This window comes from Myodes glareolus, chromosome 15 (assembly GCF_982192425.1).
Source record: "Myodes glareolus chromosome 15, mMyoGla1.1, whole genome shotgun sequence".
In the NCBI taxonomy this organism is placed as follows: domain Eukaryota; kingdom Metazoa; phylum Chordata; class Mammalia; order Rodentia; family Cricetidae; genus Myodes; species Myodes glareolus.
The window spans coordinates 31851973-31869483 of NC_142040.1; the positions used below are offsets into that span (position 1 = coordinate 31851973).

The following is a 17511-nucleotide window of genomic DNA, read 5'->3' on the forward strand; positions in this document are numbered from 1 at the left end:
TGTGGAGGTCAGAGGACATCTTACAGGAGTTGGTTCTATTACCATGTGAGTCCCTGTGACCAAATTCAGGTTGTCAGGTTTGGTGGCAAGAACCTTTCTTTACCTGCTCAGAGTTTTCAGAGTATGCAATGTGAAAGATCACAACATTGTAAAGTGCGCATGGGAATCGACCTGCTGCCACCATGCTAGACTGTAGAGACTTGAAAGGAGTGAGGCAATGCCATTCTCATGAGATCTTTCTGCTTTGTGGTTATAACTGCAACCACAACAATGACCAGGATAACAAAACACCCCTCAGGGTATGACAATGACACTCATATCTTGGCAGTCACCAAAAGCTTCCTAATGGGACTTAAGGTGTCTTCAGCTGGAAGGAAATCATATTCGGAACTGGAAACCTAGCCAATTACCCATGGCCAATGACTTCATGGATCTTAAAGGAGAATCTTCACCACTTTACTAAACTACCATGATTCCTAACTACATTCTATATACTTATTCTTATACAGTAGATAAGTAGATCTCTCACTCCTCACTGAAGAAGCTCCTCCTTGCAACAGAAGCACACAGACAGACAGACAGGCACACATACACAGAACAGCTGATTGTGGGGGTCCAGCCCCAATGGATACATTTACAGCATAACTCCTGAATGTAAGGCTCAAGGAACATTGTGACAGAGGGCCTAGAGAGACTGTAAGGACCAGAGATCAGACACTGTACCACCTAGAAATGACAGAGAAGCTTCACCCATGATTCCTCAACAATACAGCTGCCTAAACAAGACTTGAACATGACAATACCTAAAGACATGCTAATGGGGAAGGGGAAATCTCTTGCGGTGGGGGTACCTCTAGACAAAACACTACAGGCAACTAAGGAATGCTGAGAAAAGGGGAATTAGTCTTTTCCAAAGGTGAGCCCCTAATTGGTTATCCATACCAAGTAGTCAGCCCTGAAATTATACTCAAACAACGCTAAATGTACTCAGTAGGTTGTCTTTATATTTCTATATTAATGCAAATATGTAGTAATAACAATTAAATAAAAAAAGGCCATGAATTGGAGGGGGCATGAAAGTGAGGGAACATGGGAGGGGTTAAAGGAAAAAAGGAAGGGCTACTTACGTTAACATATAATGGGTTTAAATAATCATTTTAAAGATATTTAAGCCTTCTTAGTTTTAATTTCTAATAAGGCAAACACTGGTAATAATACTCCATATAAAAATCTCTAGGGTTCTGAGACCAAATATTAGAGACCTGCTGCCAAGCCAGCACTAAAGAGTAACGAGAATCCCCAACGTGGCTGACGTGGGTTCTCATTACTCTCAGCTTGTGTGTGTTTACCAAACTGTTACTCAGGGCTGGCAAATCTCCTGCCTGTATGAAGGGAAGACTATTATTTAAACATTTACTTATCGTCACTATACCCTTCATTTACCACATGGCTGAACTATCTACAAATATTAGTATGTAGTGAATATAAAATTCATCAAAATCTTTACCAGAATAAGCAATAAGATGAAGATAGTCCAAAAATGGCACTTTATGATACAATCTGACCAGGTGGGTCTGAAGGTCAATAATCATTTTCTAAAAACATTTGCCTTATTAAAAATTCACTGCTTTGGCTACTCAGACAACTGGTATTCATTACTTCTGTGCTGCTAACTCCAGAGGAAGACTTTAAAATTTTTTCAAGTCAAATCTTGGCTCACAAAAATCTAATCTCTAGCAGAAACAAACTATAACTGATGGATAAAACTGATTTTTAATGCAAGCCAAGATGTGGCAATAAAGTAGAGAGGGAAGAAGAGCAGACCCTAAGGTCCTAACCGACAGGGCTAGCCTAGAAGGACAGTTTTCCAGGGTCGAGACTAAGAGAGGACAGGGACTAGGCTCGGGAAGAGCAGCAACGCTGAAACTTGTACAGTTTTATTAAAAACAGAAGCAAACCAGACCATAAGTATATTTTCATTTTTACAAAAGCAAAGCTTTTCTTTTAAAATACTATTCGCTTTCACTAAGGCCAGCAAAGAACCTTAATAATTCTTGAGACCTTAACTGTCCTAAAGGCAAATCTGAATTGATGTTTACTTGTGAGTATAAATTGGAATGACATTTGGGGAGGGACACAATGAAAATATTTAGCAGAGGCCTACCATGGACCCTCACTGACTAAGCAATTCCAGTCTTAGGAACTGAGAAAATGGTCAGTGAAACAGTTATAAAGGAGATTTCTTACAGTATTGTTCATAATACCAAAAACTGAAAACTGGAAAGAGCCTGAACATACAGCTACATGGTCAAGTGAGCCTGTTCTTAACCACGTGATGGAATATCACATAAGACAGAACGTTAAAGTGATACAAGTTATATAATCAGTAGCTCCTGTATATTTCTGAAGGAAAGAAATTAGGTAGAAAAATAAACATTTTATTTTTGTTTAAAACATGCATGTATATACATGTCTGGAAGAGTTAAAGTAATATAAGTATATATATGCACATATATATTAATATACAATGTTAATACAGTTTTATACATTCTATAAACTGTACATATAAATTAGTATTTATAGCATTTATCTTTGATTTTGAGCTTTATTTACTTTTTTGAAGGGTACAACACTTGCTTTTCTATAGAAAAAGAGTCTTACTTCTGTAATAATCATTAAAGTATTGACTTGAGGTAATCATGCAATGTTAGAATTTTTGAATCCTTACACTGTGGAAGGCTGCATATACTCCAGAGGAAAGTGGTGCAGGAAAGGGATGGAGAGAAAAGAAGGCAGTGGGCCACCATTATTAGTTATTTCTTTATCCTGTGTATTTGCTGTCCAGTTTTAAGATAATCTGTTTAGCAACCTGGAAAGGCATTTTCAAGAGAACCTGCAAGTTCCCAGTGAATATCAACAGGACTTCAGTCGGCTTTCAGAGATTAATATTTCTGTGGAAGAAGCAGGTGGCTTAAAGAAACCAATGTCTCTCCACTGCCTTTCCAGCTACAGCTAGCGTCTCTCTAGCCTTGTTTGCGCTAATCAAGCTTTATCTAGGCAAACTCAAACTGGCATATTGACTCCAAGCACATGGTCATATGAGTCCTCTGGCTGATGCCTGCTGCCATGTGTCGAAATCATTTTATGAAATGCATGCTTGAAGAAGGGTCTTACAGCAGCATGAGTCTGATGCACAGGACTAAGAAATATAGTGTCACAGAGACCACTCTAACCTGAATCTAATTCTGAATTAGATTCTAAACCTGAATCTGGTGTCATCACTGCCACCAAAAACTGGCAAAAAAAATGACAAAGAAAAAATTCTATTAATTTTTAATGAGAAATTTCTATCATGCACTTGAGCCTCGTCTACCAATAACACATTTTAGGTGCCTTGCTAGACAGTGAATCTGGGAATAATTACAAACACCATGCACACTGTTTACAATAGAATCGTATTTCTTTTCTTTCTTTTCCCCTCCCGCTTTTTCTTTTTTTCATGAAAATAGAATGCTGTTGAATGGTACCCAAATGCCTGTTGTATACCATGCCAACACAGCAGCTCAGCCAAAAACGTGAATAGAATGGTTTGCCAAGTAAAAGAAAACATAACAAATTGGTAATGGTTTCTATCTTGACAGAAACTGAAAATGATCCCTCAATGTGTGGCCACTCATGTGGACACATAAAAATGTCTTAGAAGCAATCATTTTACCTCAGATAACAGACCCTGACAGAGCCATACAGCATACTGGCTGACTTTCAAGTCTCAAAAAATCGGCAACCATGACCTACAAAACAGTCTGGGACTTGTGTAACGTATGCATAACAAACATGCATATGCTATGTGCTCACAAAATTTGCTTTATCTCATTTTGAATAAAAGACCATTTTCCCGGGTAGAATTCACACTTATGAGAGAGACTAAACCATCAGTGACCCAGTGAAGCTGAGCTGTCTGCTCTGTGAACAGAGGCGCTGCTGTTCCCATAAAGCTACAAAATTCCATGGTCTGCAGCACAATGCAAAGGCCTTATGTAAGAACACTGTGCCTCCTAGAAAGTTCCACCTAGTGCCTTCATCCCTAGAGATATTCTTCCTAAGATGCTACGTTAAGCAAATACCAAAAATATCCTGGAGGTACCTGGCATATAGATTTGATCTTCTGTTTAGAAAACAACAACTGGAAGGAAAAACAAATCCCCACGACCAGCTGGTGAGCACTCTAACTCCCTGCACCACAGACGGAGAACCAGCCAACATCACAGACCACTGACCGCTACCCCCACCCCCATTTACGGGAATTTTTTGATTTAGCTTTCTTTCTAATGAGAAGATTAGATGGAACATTGATTATATGGTCAAATCCTTTAAAAAATAGGAAGTGACTCTTTTGAAAACACATAATTGGTATCTGAAGATAAAGAGGAATTCAGGACTATTAAATACCGAACCAAGTGGCTAGGAAGAATCTTAGGAAGTTAACTGATCTTGCCAAGTAGAAGGTAAATCTGACTCCTGTGGGTTATGAGTTTTGAATGAAACCCCTGGGGTTTGAATTTGATGGTGACTTTCCTGTTCAATAAAAAGTCCTTAGATGGCTGCTACAAAGGTTAAGAAAATGGAATGGGTATCAAGCTGCTCTTACAAAATACCCATCTTGATGACTTAAGTGTAAATGAATCAGAAACACATGGGTCATATTTCCTTAAAAAACATACAGATTCAAAAATAAGGGGAACACAACTTGGCAAAATGTGTGTGTATGTGTATGTGTGCATGTCAGCTGACCCTCAAATAAATACTTGAAAGGTATTTTGAGACATTCAAAATGAAACGAATCCCGTTGAGTTACATAAAGACAGTATGTTCGTCTATAAGCGTGCACTTGTCTCCATGGGTCGTCAACACTCGTGGAGCCTTTGGCACAGAGCTACAGGAGTAGCCAGCTTCTGCCTTCCAGCAACTTTGAATTTGTGTATAAGCACTATATAAGTACTAAAACTGGTTACAAGAGATCAGATCAAGGATTTTATAAGATTGGCATCATAGCCCAGATCCTTCGGAAACTATAAGTTAATGGAGAAGTATATAGGTATTTTTCAGGGTCCGGGAGTAGGTAGGCTTCATTCCATTCAAGCCATTTTCAAGTAGCCCTATTGGCTAAAGTTACATTTCAGTTGCAAAGTCTTACTTGTTTAAATGTTTTTTAAATAAGTGTTTTTATGGCTTTTTAAATGTGTGTCCAGCCCTCTTCCTCCACCCACTAGATTTGTGAGTGCTCCACAAATCTTGCTGACTGCTTTCCTGAGGATGGGAGTGTTGAACAGTTTTGAAACAGGGGAGATACTGTTGGCAGGGAGCATGGGGCCATGATTCTAGGCTGGGGTGATGGCACACGTGACAGTTCAGAGGCTCCAGAGGGTGAGTCATGTGTGTGTGGGGGTGCTATGTGGTTGGCCCGTTTCAGATATTCCTGAGCCAGAGTCTTGTGGGAGGTGGAGGCAGGAAGGTGTGGGGAGGCCTAATATACTGCATGTGAAGTCAGCTTGAGGAGAAGGCTGTGATAAGGGAAAACACAGCTTGACTGCTTTTGGTCTTGGCTTATACCTTCTTCCTCAGAATAAGACCAAGTTCTAGGCACATGGCACATGCATGTCTTTTCTTTAAAAGTTGAAAAGTATCTAAACATAAAATTAATCATGTATGTGTTCCTAGGATCCTGTAGATAAACTTGAACAGGAAGTTGGTAGGGAATATATTACTAAAATAGATGACTGAATTCTAAAATATTTGTGGGAAAGTATAAAAATATATTGATTTACTATCTTTTATGTTTGTTTCCTGGCTGTCTAACATAAATCTTCTCTCTCTCTCTTTTTATAATTTTAAAAATTATGTAGGGCATCGAATCTTTCTTACACATTTTTTTTCCTGGCTCACACAATGCTGGCATTAAGTTGAATGATTGGGGAGTTCATTTATTTTGCTTTGTAACTGAAATGAAGTAGAAGGATGAAGAGGCGCTACAGTGCTGAGAGAAAGTTTGAAAAGGATGCTGTAGTGGAAATATCTCAGGGTCTTTACTTTGAGTCACTTACTCGTGGTCAATACAAAGAAATCCAAGTCCTTACCATCCTTCATCATCTTCCACTTCTGCTTCAGGAACATTGTTTTCAGGCGTTTCAGTAATCGCTTGAGTGAGCTTAGATTTAAACTGGCTCAGCAGTGCAAGGGTCTGAAATGACAATGAGATGCCAAACTGTTGATAAAGCTCATCTGAAGAGAGACATTTGATAGAAAAAAATTATCTTACTTGGACATAAGACACAGGTAATAAAACTGGTTTCAGGCTACAGCAGTGACGTTAGTAAACCCCAACACTGGCATCTTTCCTTAGAGACATTTCAGTACTTTCTACTCTAAGACTTAAATGTGCTCACACAGCAGACATTCTCACTCTGTAAAATACATGCTCACTGGCAAGTTTTTAGAGCTTTCCCAACAGAAGAGCAAGTCACCAGCATAAGCTGGTCAAACACAAGATGTGAAAACATCCACATTGGGTGGGGAGAAAGATGAACCTAATAACTGGTGGACTATGGCGAAAGTGATACACCATTTTAAGAAAACTCTTGACATGTCTTAGAAACTGATGTGAGCATTGCCTCTAACGCAGCAACTCCAGATTGGGAACACACTTTAAAAAATAATCTGAGGTAAGAAAATGTGCAGTAATATTCATCTACACAGAATATAAACCATACTTAGAGAATCTCAATAGGCATTTTTTTTTAAAAGAGCATGACTTTGAATTCTAAGTTTTCTCTTAGCCTTTGTGGGCAAGAAGTAACAAAAGGCTACACCTTTGTAATCACATCTCCTTCTGGTTACAGTTGACGGTCTTCTGACATGTGAACAGAAAACATGGGCTAGGGATGACAGTTTTCTGCTCTAGGTCTTAATTCTTCCTTGTGAGGAGGAGGGTTGGAGCACAACCTACCTGAAAAATCAAGGGCCTAATGAGAAGTTTGGTATTTTAGTTCAATTCTAAATTCCTCATTCTTCAAGGAATGTGGGGATGCTAGTCTAACAGGTGAGTGACAGGACCAGGAGGCAGGAGAGGTACTTAGCTAAGCTCCATAATGAATCATATATATCATTACCATGGTTGCTTCATGAGAGAAATTGGGTAAAATGTATACATTTCAAAAAAAGTCAACCACTTCATCACTCAGAACAGTCAATGTTAACAACATCATTCAGGACTGTGTACATACGTGCTTGCTTATGTTTTATACATGAATATCTCTGCATAAGTATCTCCATATCTAATTAATCTGAATCTTACAAGTAAGCAATATGAATTTTAAAAGGTGATCTCTTGTACAATTGGAAATATATACATAATTTTAAAGCTTATTTTTAATTTTACTTATGTGTGCATCCGTGTACTCACACAGTCTATGTCATTTGTGTGTGGGTACCCACAGAAGCCAAAGACACTGGGTCTCCTTGAAGCTGGCATCACAGGCAGCTGTGAGCCTGTTGACAGACGTTTGTGTTCCACCCAGTCCCGCAGCCATTCAGTCCCAAAGAAACACACAGAGGTTTACATTAAATATCAACTGGTTGGCCTATTAGCTTGGGCTTATTATTAACTCTTATATCTTATATTAACCCATAATTTTTGTCTGTGTTAGCCACATGGCTTGCTTTATCAGTGAGGCATTCTCATCTTGTTTCTTCTGTGTCTGGGTGACAATTGCAGACTGAACCTTTATTTTCCTATTCTGGTCACCCTGCCTATACTTCCTGCCTGGCTACTGGCCAATCAGTGTTTTATTAAACCAATACAAGTGACAAATCTTTACAGGGTACAAGGCCACTGTCTCACAGCACGAGCCACTCAACATGGGCTCTGAACTCGGGCCCTCTTCAAGAGCAGTATGTACTCTTAACAGGCTGGGCCATCTCTCCAGTCTGGAAATGTATGTTTTGAGGAAATAAAGAACAATAAAAACAAGGAACAAGAATTTCTTAGTGGGATGAAAATTTAAAATTTCCTAGAAACTTATTCTAGATGTGCATCTTTCCCCCTGAGTCAGAGTGGAAAAGCAGTTCATTTTTAGGGCCAATTATCATGCCACTGACACTTGCTTAAAACCATTAAAAACAAACAAAAATCTTCTTGCTCATTCTGAGCTTCTCTTTCATTTAAGATCATCAGATTTTGTTTAGGTACATCCTAAAGTAAAAGACACAGGTGAGAAGATATGACATTACATTTCTAGGGCACACTGTTGATGACAGCACCCACAATGGCGGCAGTTCTGGCTGGCATTTGCTGGGGAATGACTCTATCTATAACCAAGAGTCTTCTAGTTGGTCGCTGTGCTCCCAGCCTACTCTTCACTGTTCCGTGACTAAGATTGATGGACCCAGAATACAAATGGCACCATGTTACTTCCTGTATCTATGGTCCCTTATCACACAGAATAAAACTAAAGCCTTAACATGGTTCAAATGAGCAGACTCTTGCTTAATTTCCTATCTCAGTTTTGTCTTCTTCTGGTTGGGCTAGCCATACTTAGCCTCTTTCCTCTTGAACGAGGGTGAAGACTTCTCATACAAAGTCCTCATACATTGGCCCTTCTGCCTCGCCACATACTGCTCCAACTCACCTGGGTATCCTCCTGTAAACTCAGAAGGATGGCTTTCTCAGAGAGCCCTTCCTAGTTCTTTGGCCGTGTGTAGATCCTACTGTCACCTAGGGTCCAACCTTGCAGCAATGCTCACCGCTTTTTATTGGTCTTACTCACTTGATTGGTTCTTTTCCGAGATTGTTCAGAGATGTTTGAGAGCTACATACTTGTTGACCACTAAAAATAGAGATTAAGTCCCCCCCCCCCACCCTGCATGATTTTCAAGATAGGGTATCTCTGTAGCTTTGGAGCCTGTCCTGGTACTTGCTCTGTAGACCAGGCTGGTCTCGAACTCACAGAGATCCTCCTGTCTTTGCCTCCCAAATGTTGGGATTAAAAATGTGTGCCACCACCGCCCAGCTAAGATTAGGTTCTTAATAGTTCTTTGCTTTAAGGTTGGGGACGGGGTGGGTAACTACTACAAATGTAGCTATTATGCATAAACTTTGTAGCTCCACAAGAATAAGTTAATAATGCACTTTTTCTTAGTCTTATTTGGTGTGCCATTTCTTTTGAAAACTGCATATGTTAGTACTCTCTAGTTAAAATCTCCTACACCAGATTTCTTGTTGAACTTTCTCTATGATTCTTCTCATGTTAACTATAAGGGTCATGATCCTTTCTTAGCAGTAATTAAATGTCATTTATAACACTGTTTCTGATTAGATTAACTTAACCAATAGGCTTCGAGTTTTCATATGCTTTTATTTTGCTTTTTTATTTATATCTCTAAAATGACATATGCTCATAAGTGCAAGGTAAGACCAAAAATCTATTTTAGACTGTCCCCTTATGAGTTTTAAGTTTCGTGTGTCTGAGTATTTGGCCTGCACGTATGTACGTGGACTGTGCGCATGCCTAGTGCAAAGGGGACAGAAGACGGTACCGGAGTACAGACAACTAGAGTTAGGAATGGCTGTGAGCCACCATGTGGGTGCTAGAAATTAAATTCTGCTCCTCTATAATAGACCAAGTGCTCTTAACTACGGCAGCCACTCCAGCTCCAGCCTCATACCTTTCCACCATGAAGGGCAACAGAAAGAATGATTTGCTTTATCAAGTGTCACATACCACCCGGCAAGCTGGCCAGCTTCTTCTAGCTCTTCTCAGTCACTGACTTTATCACATCACTGCTTTAAAATCATTGTGAAAATTTCTTGCAACAATCAGCTAAATGAATGGAAATCAATTTGCAGATCAAATGCTGTAATATTAGGCAGCACGCTACTTCATGTCCAGCATGTGACACACTGGGCTGGAAGACGTCCTCACACTGTTCATGCACAGCCATGGCTGGTCCACGCAGGAGGCACTACTCGCTGCATTTCTGCAACTGTGGGGCTTTAGGAAGCTCTTGCACTTGACATGAGCAGACCAGCTGAAATTTCACAGTTTCAAGGCTTTTTCACATAAATATCTGGGGAGAACTTTAAAACTTGGATCCCCATGAGTGGCCAAGGTCACGGCCTTCTGCCCTGTACATTTTCCTCTTCAGGGCTCTCCTGGACACACAATCATATCAGAGCAAGACTGGAAGAGAATAGAAACAAGCACTGAACTGCACATGGACTTCAGCCCTGAAGTTACCTGATCTTCCCGGGAAGTTCCCTTCTTCGGCTGTTGCTTCCTCAAGGCTTCGTACTTCTGCTTCTCTCGCCTGTACTCTGCAACAGCACCATCCAGGGCAGCCTCTTCCTCTGCAGAACAGGAGCAAGACTCAGTGTGGAGCACAAAGGCCTGGGGGTCCTATACACACTCAGCTCTCCAAATAGTGAGCTCCTATTAGGGCTTGGTGTTTCCCCATTAATTAAAACAAATAAAACAAAACAAAATTACAATCTAACGAGATCCACCAAAATCTATTATTTTTCTCAGCTACAAAGTGATTGGCACTAAATTTGTTAGATTTTGCAGTTTTTTTCTATACCATACCATTTTGGTTTTCTTTTATGTACTCACTTAAGGCTGACTGTAAAATAATTGATTTTACTTTAAAATAATTTAGATCTTTCTAAAATTTAGCAGTACTACTTTATATTGCTTCTTTCCTTATAATATGCATTTCAAATATTGGTTGCTATTTTAATTATTCACCAACTTTGCTCCTTCCACAGTTATAACAAAGGCAAACTTCAGCTTGATGATAAAGAGAAAATAAATGAATAGGTAGCAGGTCAGTTTGCTTCTCAGGCTTACACTGCTGTAGCAGAAGTAGCCTGGCATCTGGGATCTTCTGCTCTGTCATGTTAGACAGTCAGTTACAGTCATATTCTGCCATTTTCCTATGGCAGAATTTTGTAAAATTCTAATGATAATGAATATCCTCAGAACTAGGCAGTGTTCAATATGAAAGACAGTTCCTAGATTTCAGGTACAATCCTTCATTTGTGGTGAGAACTTTTTTTGAAAAATGGGAATACTGATAGATGTGTTGAGCTACCATTGCTATAACTAAGTTAATATTTAGCCATGCTTGTTTTATTGACTCAAACATGCATTCCTTCATGAATGAGCTCTGTTAGCAAGGGTCAGATCTAGGTTTCACTCATAAGGAGTGCTTACAAAGTAGACTTTAAAAATACTGAAATAAAGTAACTCCTACCCTGTAGCACCTGCTGCCTTCAAATGTTAAGATGCTCCTGCTTCAGCCTCTCCAGTGGCTACAATTACAGAGGCTTGCTACCGCGACCATCTTCAGCAAATATATTCTTTAAATTGTGCAACAAGGAAGTCTTATAAATCAAAATCTAAAAGCCAGCAATAGATAAATTTAGGCATACAATAAAGCATGGAAATTCTACAGCTGTGCTGGCTAGACTCAAAACCTCCAAATAATTTAGAGAATAGTCTTAACATCATCTTGGAATCCAGTAACGACTGAAGTTTTAAAGAAGCTACATTGAGGGATACTTTATATACAGTGAAATTCATTCAGGGTACACAATATAACCATGCTGGAATTGTTTGTAATTTGTTTTTCTACTGCAATCAATATTTTATACTGCACAATAACCCTCAGCCTTAAGAAAGTATCTGAGCGTGTGTCTCCCATAGTATCTGAGCATATGTTTCTGAGAATATCTGAGCATATGTCTCTGATAGTAGGCCACTTGCCCTTTTCAGACAACAGTCATTTCTGCCACTATAGTTTGTATTCAATAAGCTTATATAAGTGAAATTATTCTGTAAGCAATCTTTCATGTCTGACTTCTTTCGCTTATCAAAAACATCCACATTGCTGGGTAATCCTTTACATAACTGGATGTTATTCCACAATATGACCATATTCTAATTTATTAATTTTTGCACAAGCCGAGTGTCATCTGCACTGCTTTTGTGTTACTGTCACACTGGTTTGAAAAGAACATGCATCTCCCTCCATCATGACTCCTGGTGAAGCAGGACACTGAGCTGTCCTCTTTCCCAGTAGTGTATAGAAATGTATTTTACACTCTAGTGGAGTGAATGCTTTCTTCTTACAGTTCCAACTGTGACTTTCCTGAGGACAACTGGTAGACTTTATTGATCATTCATACAGCTTCTTTTGAACTGCCTGTTCAAATATTTTGTTCATTTTTTGTCTCAATAATGTATTAACAGTGTAAAAAATATATTCCAGTATAAGGCCTTTGTCAGGTATATCTTCTGCGAATGGCTTCTCTTAGTCTATAGTTTATCTTTTTATTTTTTTGAATATGCTGTCTGAAGAGGAGAAATTACATTTTGATTGTTTTTTAAAAAATACTATATGCAATCTCTCTCTCTCTCTCTCTCTCTCTCTCTCTCCGAATTGTTCACTCACTCCAGGACTGCATACGTTCTTTCTCCAGTGTTTTTTCTTTAAAGTTATACAGTGTAATAGTAAGAAAGTTTTACTCTATTCTGATTGATTTTGATCAACATTTGAGGTACATTATCACTATGGCTTGAGGAGGCCGATCTGTACCTTCTCTCTACGTACTCTCTACTCCTTTCATTACAAAGACAGTTTATTCTGATGGAGGAACACAGGCTACTTTGAGCAGACTCTAGAGCTACTCGGGGTCTGGTTGTGATATGGACTCCTGACTAGGTATGCGTTTAGATACGGAAGTATTCAGTTTCACTTTCTCTGCATTTGCCACATTCTGAAAGTTAACTTTAACGAATCACTTTATCCCTTCCATATTAATCAGACTATATTCTTTATATATTTTCTAGTGATGAAAATACAGGCATGTAGTATAGATACAACTGAACATACTGCTCTGCTAATATCCCAGTATTGTAACACTCTGTCATCCCTCCTAAATGTATGTTCATCATACATAGTTTCACCGAAGTGGTGTATAATGTAACTGGTGGTGTTAATGGTAAGCCTCTGACAAGTGAGTCAGTCACTCATGAATTCTAGGATCTCTTAGATGCATTCTCTTTGGTAATAGTAAGTCAAATTAAAAGGACGGAAATTTATATTGCTAATTGATAGGTTGCAGAATCAATTTTATTGTGAAAAATGTTACAGATATAGTTGGATAAAACTGTGGCACTTCTTATCATTACTTAAATTATTCCAGATTAAACAACAACCATCATTCTCTCTCCTCTCCTCTCCTCTCCTCTCCTCTCCTCTCCTCTCCCCTCCTCTCCCCTCTCCATCCCCCCACCTCCCACCCACCCTGCCCAGGGCATTTGAGTGTGGTCTCTAGCATTTTTTTGCACTTATCCCCCCCTTGTAACTACATCCATTCTCAGGAAGGCTCCAGTTCAACAGTTTTCAATGACACACTGAAACTAGAAGGTTTCTAGACTACCACCTCTCCCCCAATCACTAAAGCAACTGGGATTCAACACAGTACTGGACTGTAATCTTATCTTGACTACAGCTTTTGGCTTCCAAAGAGGGAAACTGTAAAAACTAGACTTTTAACTCTACAGTCACAAGTAAAAGCACTTTGACTTTTAATATAATTTACTGGCTTTTGTAATGAGAACTAAGAATGTGAATGCTTGGGACCTTGGGGTTAAATAGGTAAACCACAGGCTATAAGCTAACACAGCTGTAAATGCTCCCCATCCCTTAAGAATGTTCTAGAAGGACCAACAGATTCTTTGGTAGCACAGAAGCTACATTCTTCAGCTATAACTACTTTGGGCTTGACTATCTGAATGCATTCTGGAGGTTCTTAGTGCTTAATTGTGTTTATTTGGTCATTTACTCTAATTTAATTAGTGTGTTTAATAATGATATGCTGAATAATCTCAATAGAAGTAAGAAAATATCCCATTGCTTTCTATTTACAGTAGACTGGTAAGAACTGAGAACACAGATGCATTCCCTGAGTCTGGGGTTAGGGCAAGTCAGGCAGCTGGGCCCTGCAGGGTGTTTGAGGGGTGGCCTGGCTAATCTGCTTATTTCTAGAACAATTTTAGCGGTGACACATGTTGCACTTTGGCTTAGTCTGATTTTCCCCTGTGATAATTTTCTCACACAGCTATAAAATAAAGACAGATGTGCTTAAAGTACTTCTGAAGGGCAACTTGATGCTGTTTTGTTTGTATGCCTGCATTATGCCTGTACCACTGCATGCCTCACACTCATGGAGGCCAGACGAGTACATTGGATTCCCTGGAACTAGTTTTACAGACAGTTTGAGCAGTCATGTGGGTGTGCTAGAACTCGATCATAGGTCCTTTGGAAGAGCAGTCAGGGATCTTAACCACTGAACAATCTCTACAGAAAAGGATTAGCTTGATGTAGGATTCCCCTGGCTTCCTCCTACATTAGCTGTTTTGACTTACCTCCAAGTAATTAAAATACAATATAATATTAAATGTTATTTCTGAGATATACTGATGGGATAAAAGAGAAAGATTATATTTTATGGAAATGATATTTCCTTTTAAACATTTAAAAGATTTTCTAAACTAAAGTCTGTAAACAAAATCATTTCAGTTACAGCTGAAAAATTACCTACATATCCCCCAAAGTAGTATTTAAAATCTTTAATTCTTATAAAAGCAATTTTCCTGCCAAAATTAATATTTATAACTGTTTCACAGTAAATGAGTGTCTTCTCAGAAACATAAATTTGCTGATAAATTTCATCTCTTACAACCACAGGAAATAATGACAAGATTTTGTTGAACATGTTCATAGAAATTAAAGGCAGGAAAGATTAGTTACATAACTTATTATTATTATTTTTATCTGTTTTCCAATGGCAAAGAAAAGGTTTAAAGATGAAAGTCAGCTTTGGGTCAAGAATTAATATAACTGGGCAGGAGAGATGGTTCAGCATTTGAGAACATTTGCTGTTTGTTCTTCCAGAAGACCCAGGCTAGGTTCCCAGCACCAACACAGCTGCTTACAATTGATGGTTCGATACTGCCTTCTGGCCTCCATAGATAGTAGGCACTGCACACGGCACACATACATATATGCAGGCAAACACTCACACATATAAAATAAAAAGAAATTCTTTTAAAAAAGGAATTTAAATAAGCTGGCCGCTATTTTTTTTTATGTGGGAAACATACTAGACCAAATATAAAGACCTAATCAAATTCATCATATGTCATTTTATTTTCTACAAATTGGTAATTCCAAATCATCAACAGCAGACAAGTCTAGGTAGGCATATTGCCTTCAAGGCATACTCTCTGGCTATTCTAGTTTTTTGTTTAGTGAAGTGCAGTAGTTTTAAAAATAATCAATTAATTAACTAAATCGATTAACCTTAACATCACTTGCCTTAAGGATGTCTTTTCCTCTGCTTTCATTTCTAGTCAGGAAGATAAAGGGCTTGAGACGGCCGTAGGGAGTGCAGATGCTTCAGCAGGTAGGTCTGGGACACCAGGATTGAGCCTAGTCAGGGTCCATCTGAACTTACTGGAAACTATAGCTCAAACACTTTTACAAGATAGCTCAGCTAAAGGTAAAGGAATCTTTATACAAATGCTGTCAACTCATTCACTTCGTATCAGCGTGTGTGTGTGTTGTGTCCATATTAATATAAAGTATGATATACTATGAATACTCATAGAGTCATGGAACATTTATTTTCCATGTTTTCAGTTCTCATTAGTAAACAGATTAATTTTCTTAGTTCTGAATTCCAACACATTAATTCTCAGTTTAGTTATATCTAATCGGTCTTTGAATCACCTACTCAGACACTGACTTAAATAGCTATATTTTTATTAATTTATAGAAGTTTTATTTGGCTTTTTTTCAAATTCATTTATTTTTTTAAAATAATTGTATATTTTTAAACAACCTCTCAAGCTACTAAAACAGACTCTCGGGTCCTTTAGCTATGCCTTCTGGCTCTACCTACAGAGGTAATTTCTCTGTGTCTGTGTCTAAGATGAGTTTATTTCAGTCATGTATGTACTTTCATCATACTCCATAGGAAATTTCTGGCACACTTACTGTGGAAAAGTTCCTTTGCATATGTTTCTCCAGGATAATAAAGACATTCTATTGGTTCAAGGCTATCTTTTGACATGTTGATTTAACATTACTATGCCACATAGGTGGTCAGACTTTATAATCATGCCTACTGGAGGCTTAGAGTCTTATTTTAGTTTTTCTTTGTTTTGTTTTTAATGAGAAACTTTCTTTTTCCTTCCTTTCATAGTTATAAAAAGACCAAGCTATTTTTTTGGTGACCTCCCTGGCAAGGTGGATACTTTTTCAGGATCTGTCTAACCCAAGACTGCATATTCTGTTCAACTTCAAGCTATCGGAATTAACTATCAGGGCATACATCTGGGTCCAGCACTCCCAGAGTCTAGCAGCAGCTGGCTCACTTGATATTCTGGTTCTACTTCCGTCTGTTCCTGATACCGGGAACTCCCCTTCTTTCTGTCTCTCCCTTCCCCAGCTCTCCTCATAAGCATTGCCTAAATGGAGTTGGGCCATACTGTATCTAGCACTTCCATATTTGTGAGGGGAATGGAGTGTGACAGCTCCCGGAACAGAAGCAGGGCATTTGCTTCTTACATGCTTGAGAAACCTGAGCAAACAAAAACTGAACAAGCAACTGGATGTTTCTAAAAAATGCATAGTCTAAAACTAGAGAGTAAAATACTTAAGAAATTAAAAAACATTTAGTTTCTAGATTGGTCTATATTTTATTAAGTTCCTTATATTGGATCATGATTCAGTAATACAGTATGGCTACTTATAAACCAGTATTTAGGGTAGAAAGAAAGAACACTTGTAAAAGACCTGCTGCATGGTAGGCATCAAGTTGAGGTACTTTTGGTAGCAATGAAGGAAGTATCCAAAAACGTATTTTACAAATGAGAAAAAGAAAAAAAAAAACACCACCAATATAGGTTGTCACAATAAGATCTAGTGATGACAGGCTGAGTCCAGGTCTATGAAATAAGAGACCTACAGTATCCTTGAGGTTTTCAATTAAAACTAAAAGTTAGAACATTCAGTTGCCTAATGCTCAAAGAGATGTTCAGAAAGGAATGTGAATGGTAAATAGACACAACATATGGTAAAAGAGTAAGAAATCAAGCTACTTACTATAATGTAAGCACCAAAATTGGATGCATGTGTAGAATACCATTATTCTAGAGAGTATAAATATTTCTTGCTATAGCATTAGAATTAAAAAATGTAAAACTATTAGTGATCTCTCAGACAGAGTCAAGTCAGATATTGAAGGGGCTTCGGGAGGTGAGCATCCAGCAACACTAGGACCACACCCTCACAACTAGAGTACCAGAGCCATATGGTAAGCTAAGGACCTTCTAAATCTAAGCTCTTCGCTTGTAGATAAGGCAATGAAGTGATTTTACCTAGTGC

The 17511-nt window shown here is 38.5% G+C and overlaps 1 protein-coding gene across 1 annotated transcript in view; it reads right to left on the reverse strand.

Annotated features, from left to right (window-relative positions):
• Nucleotides 1-17511, reverse strand: part of Cwc27 (CWC27 spliceosome associated cyclophilin) — a 183516-nt gene that overhangs the window by 20548 nt on the left and 145457 nt on the right. Inside the window, exons 13-14 of the mRNA XM_048442956.3 lie at nt 10293-10402; nt 6135-6238 (exon numbers count right to left, since the gene is read on the reverse strand). Coding sequence (XP_048298913.3) covers nt 6135-6238; nt 10293-10402 — 214 coding nt within the window. The remainder of the gene's footprint in view (nt 1-6134; nt 6239-10292; nt 10403-17511) is intronic.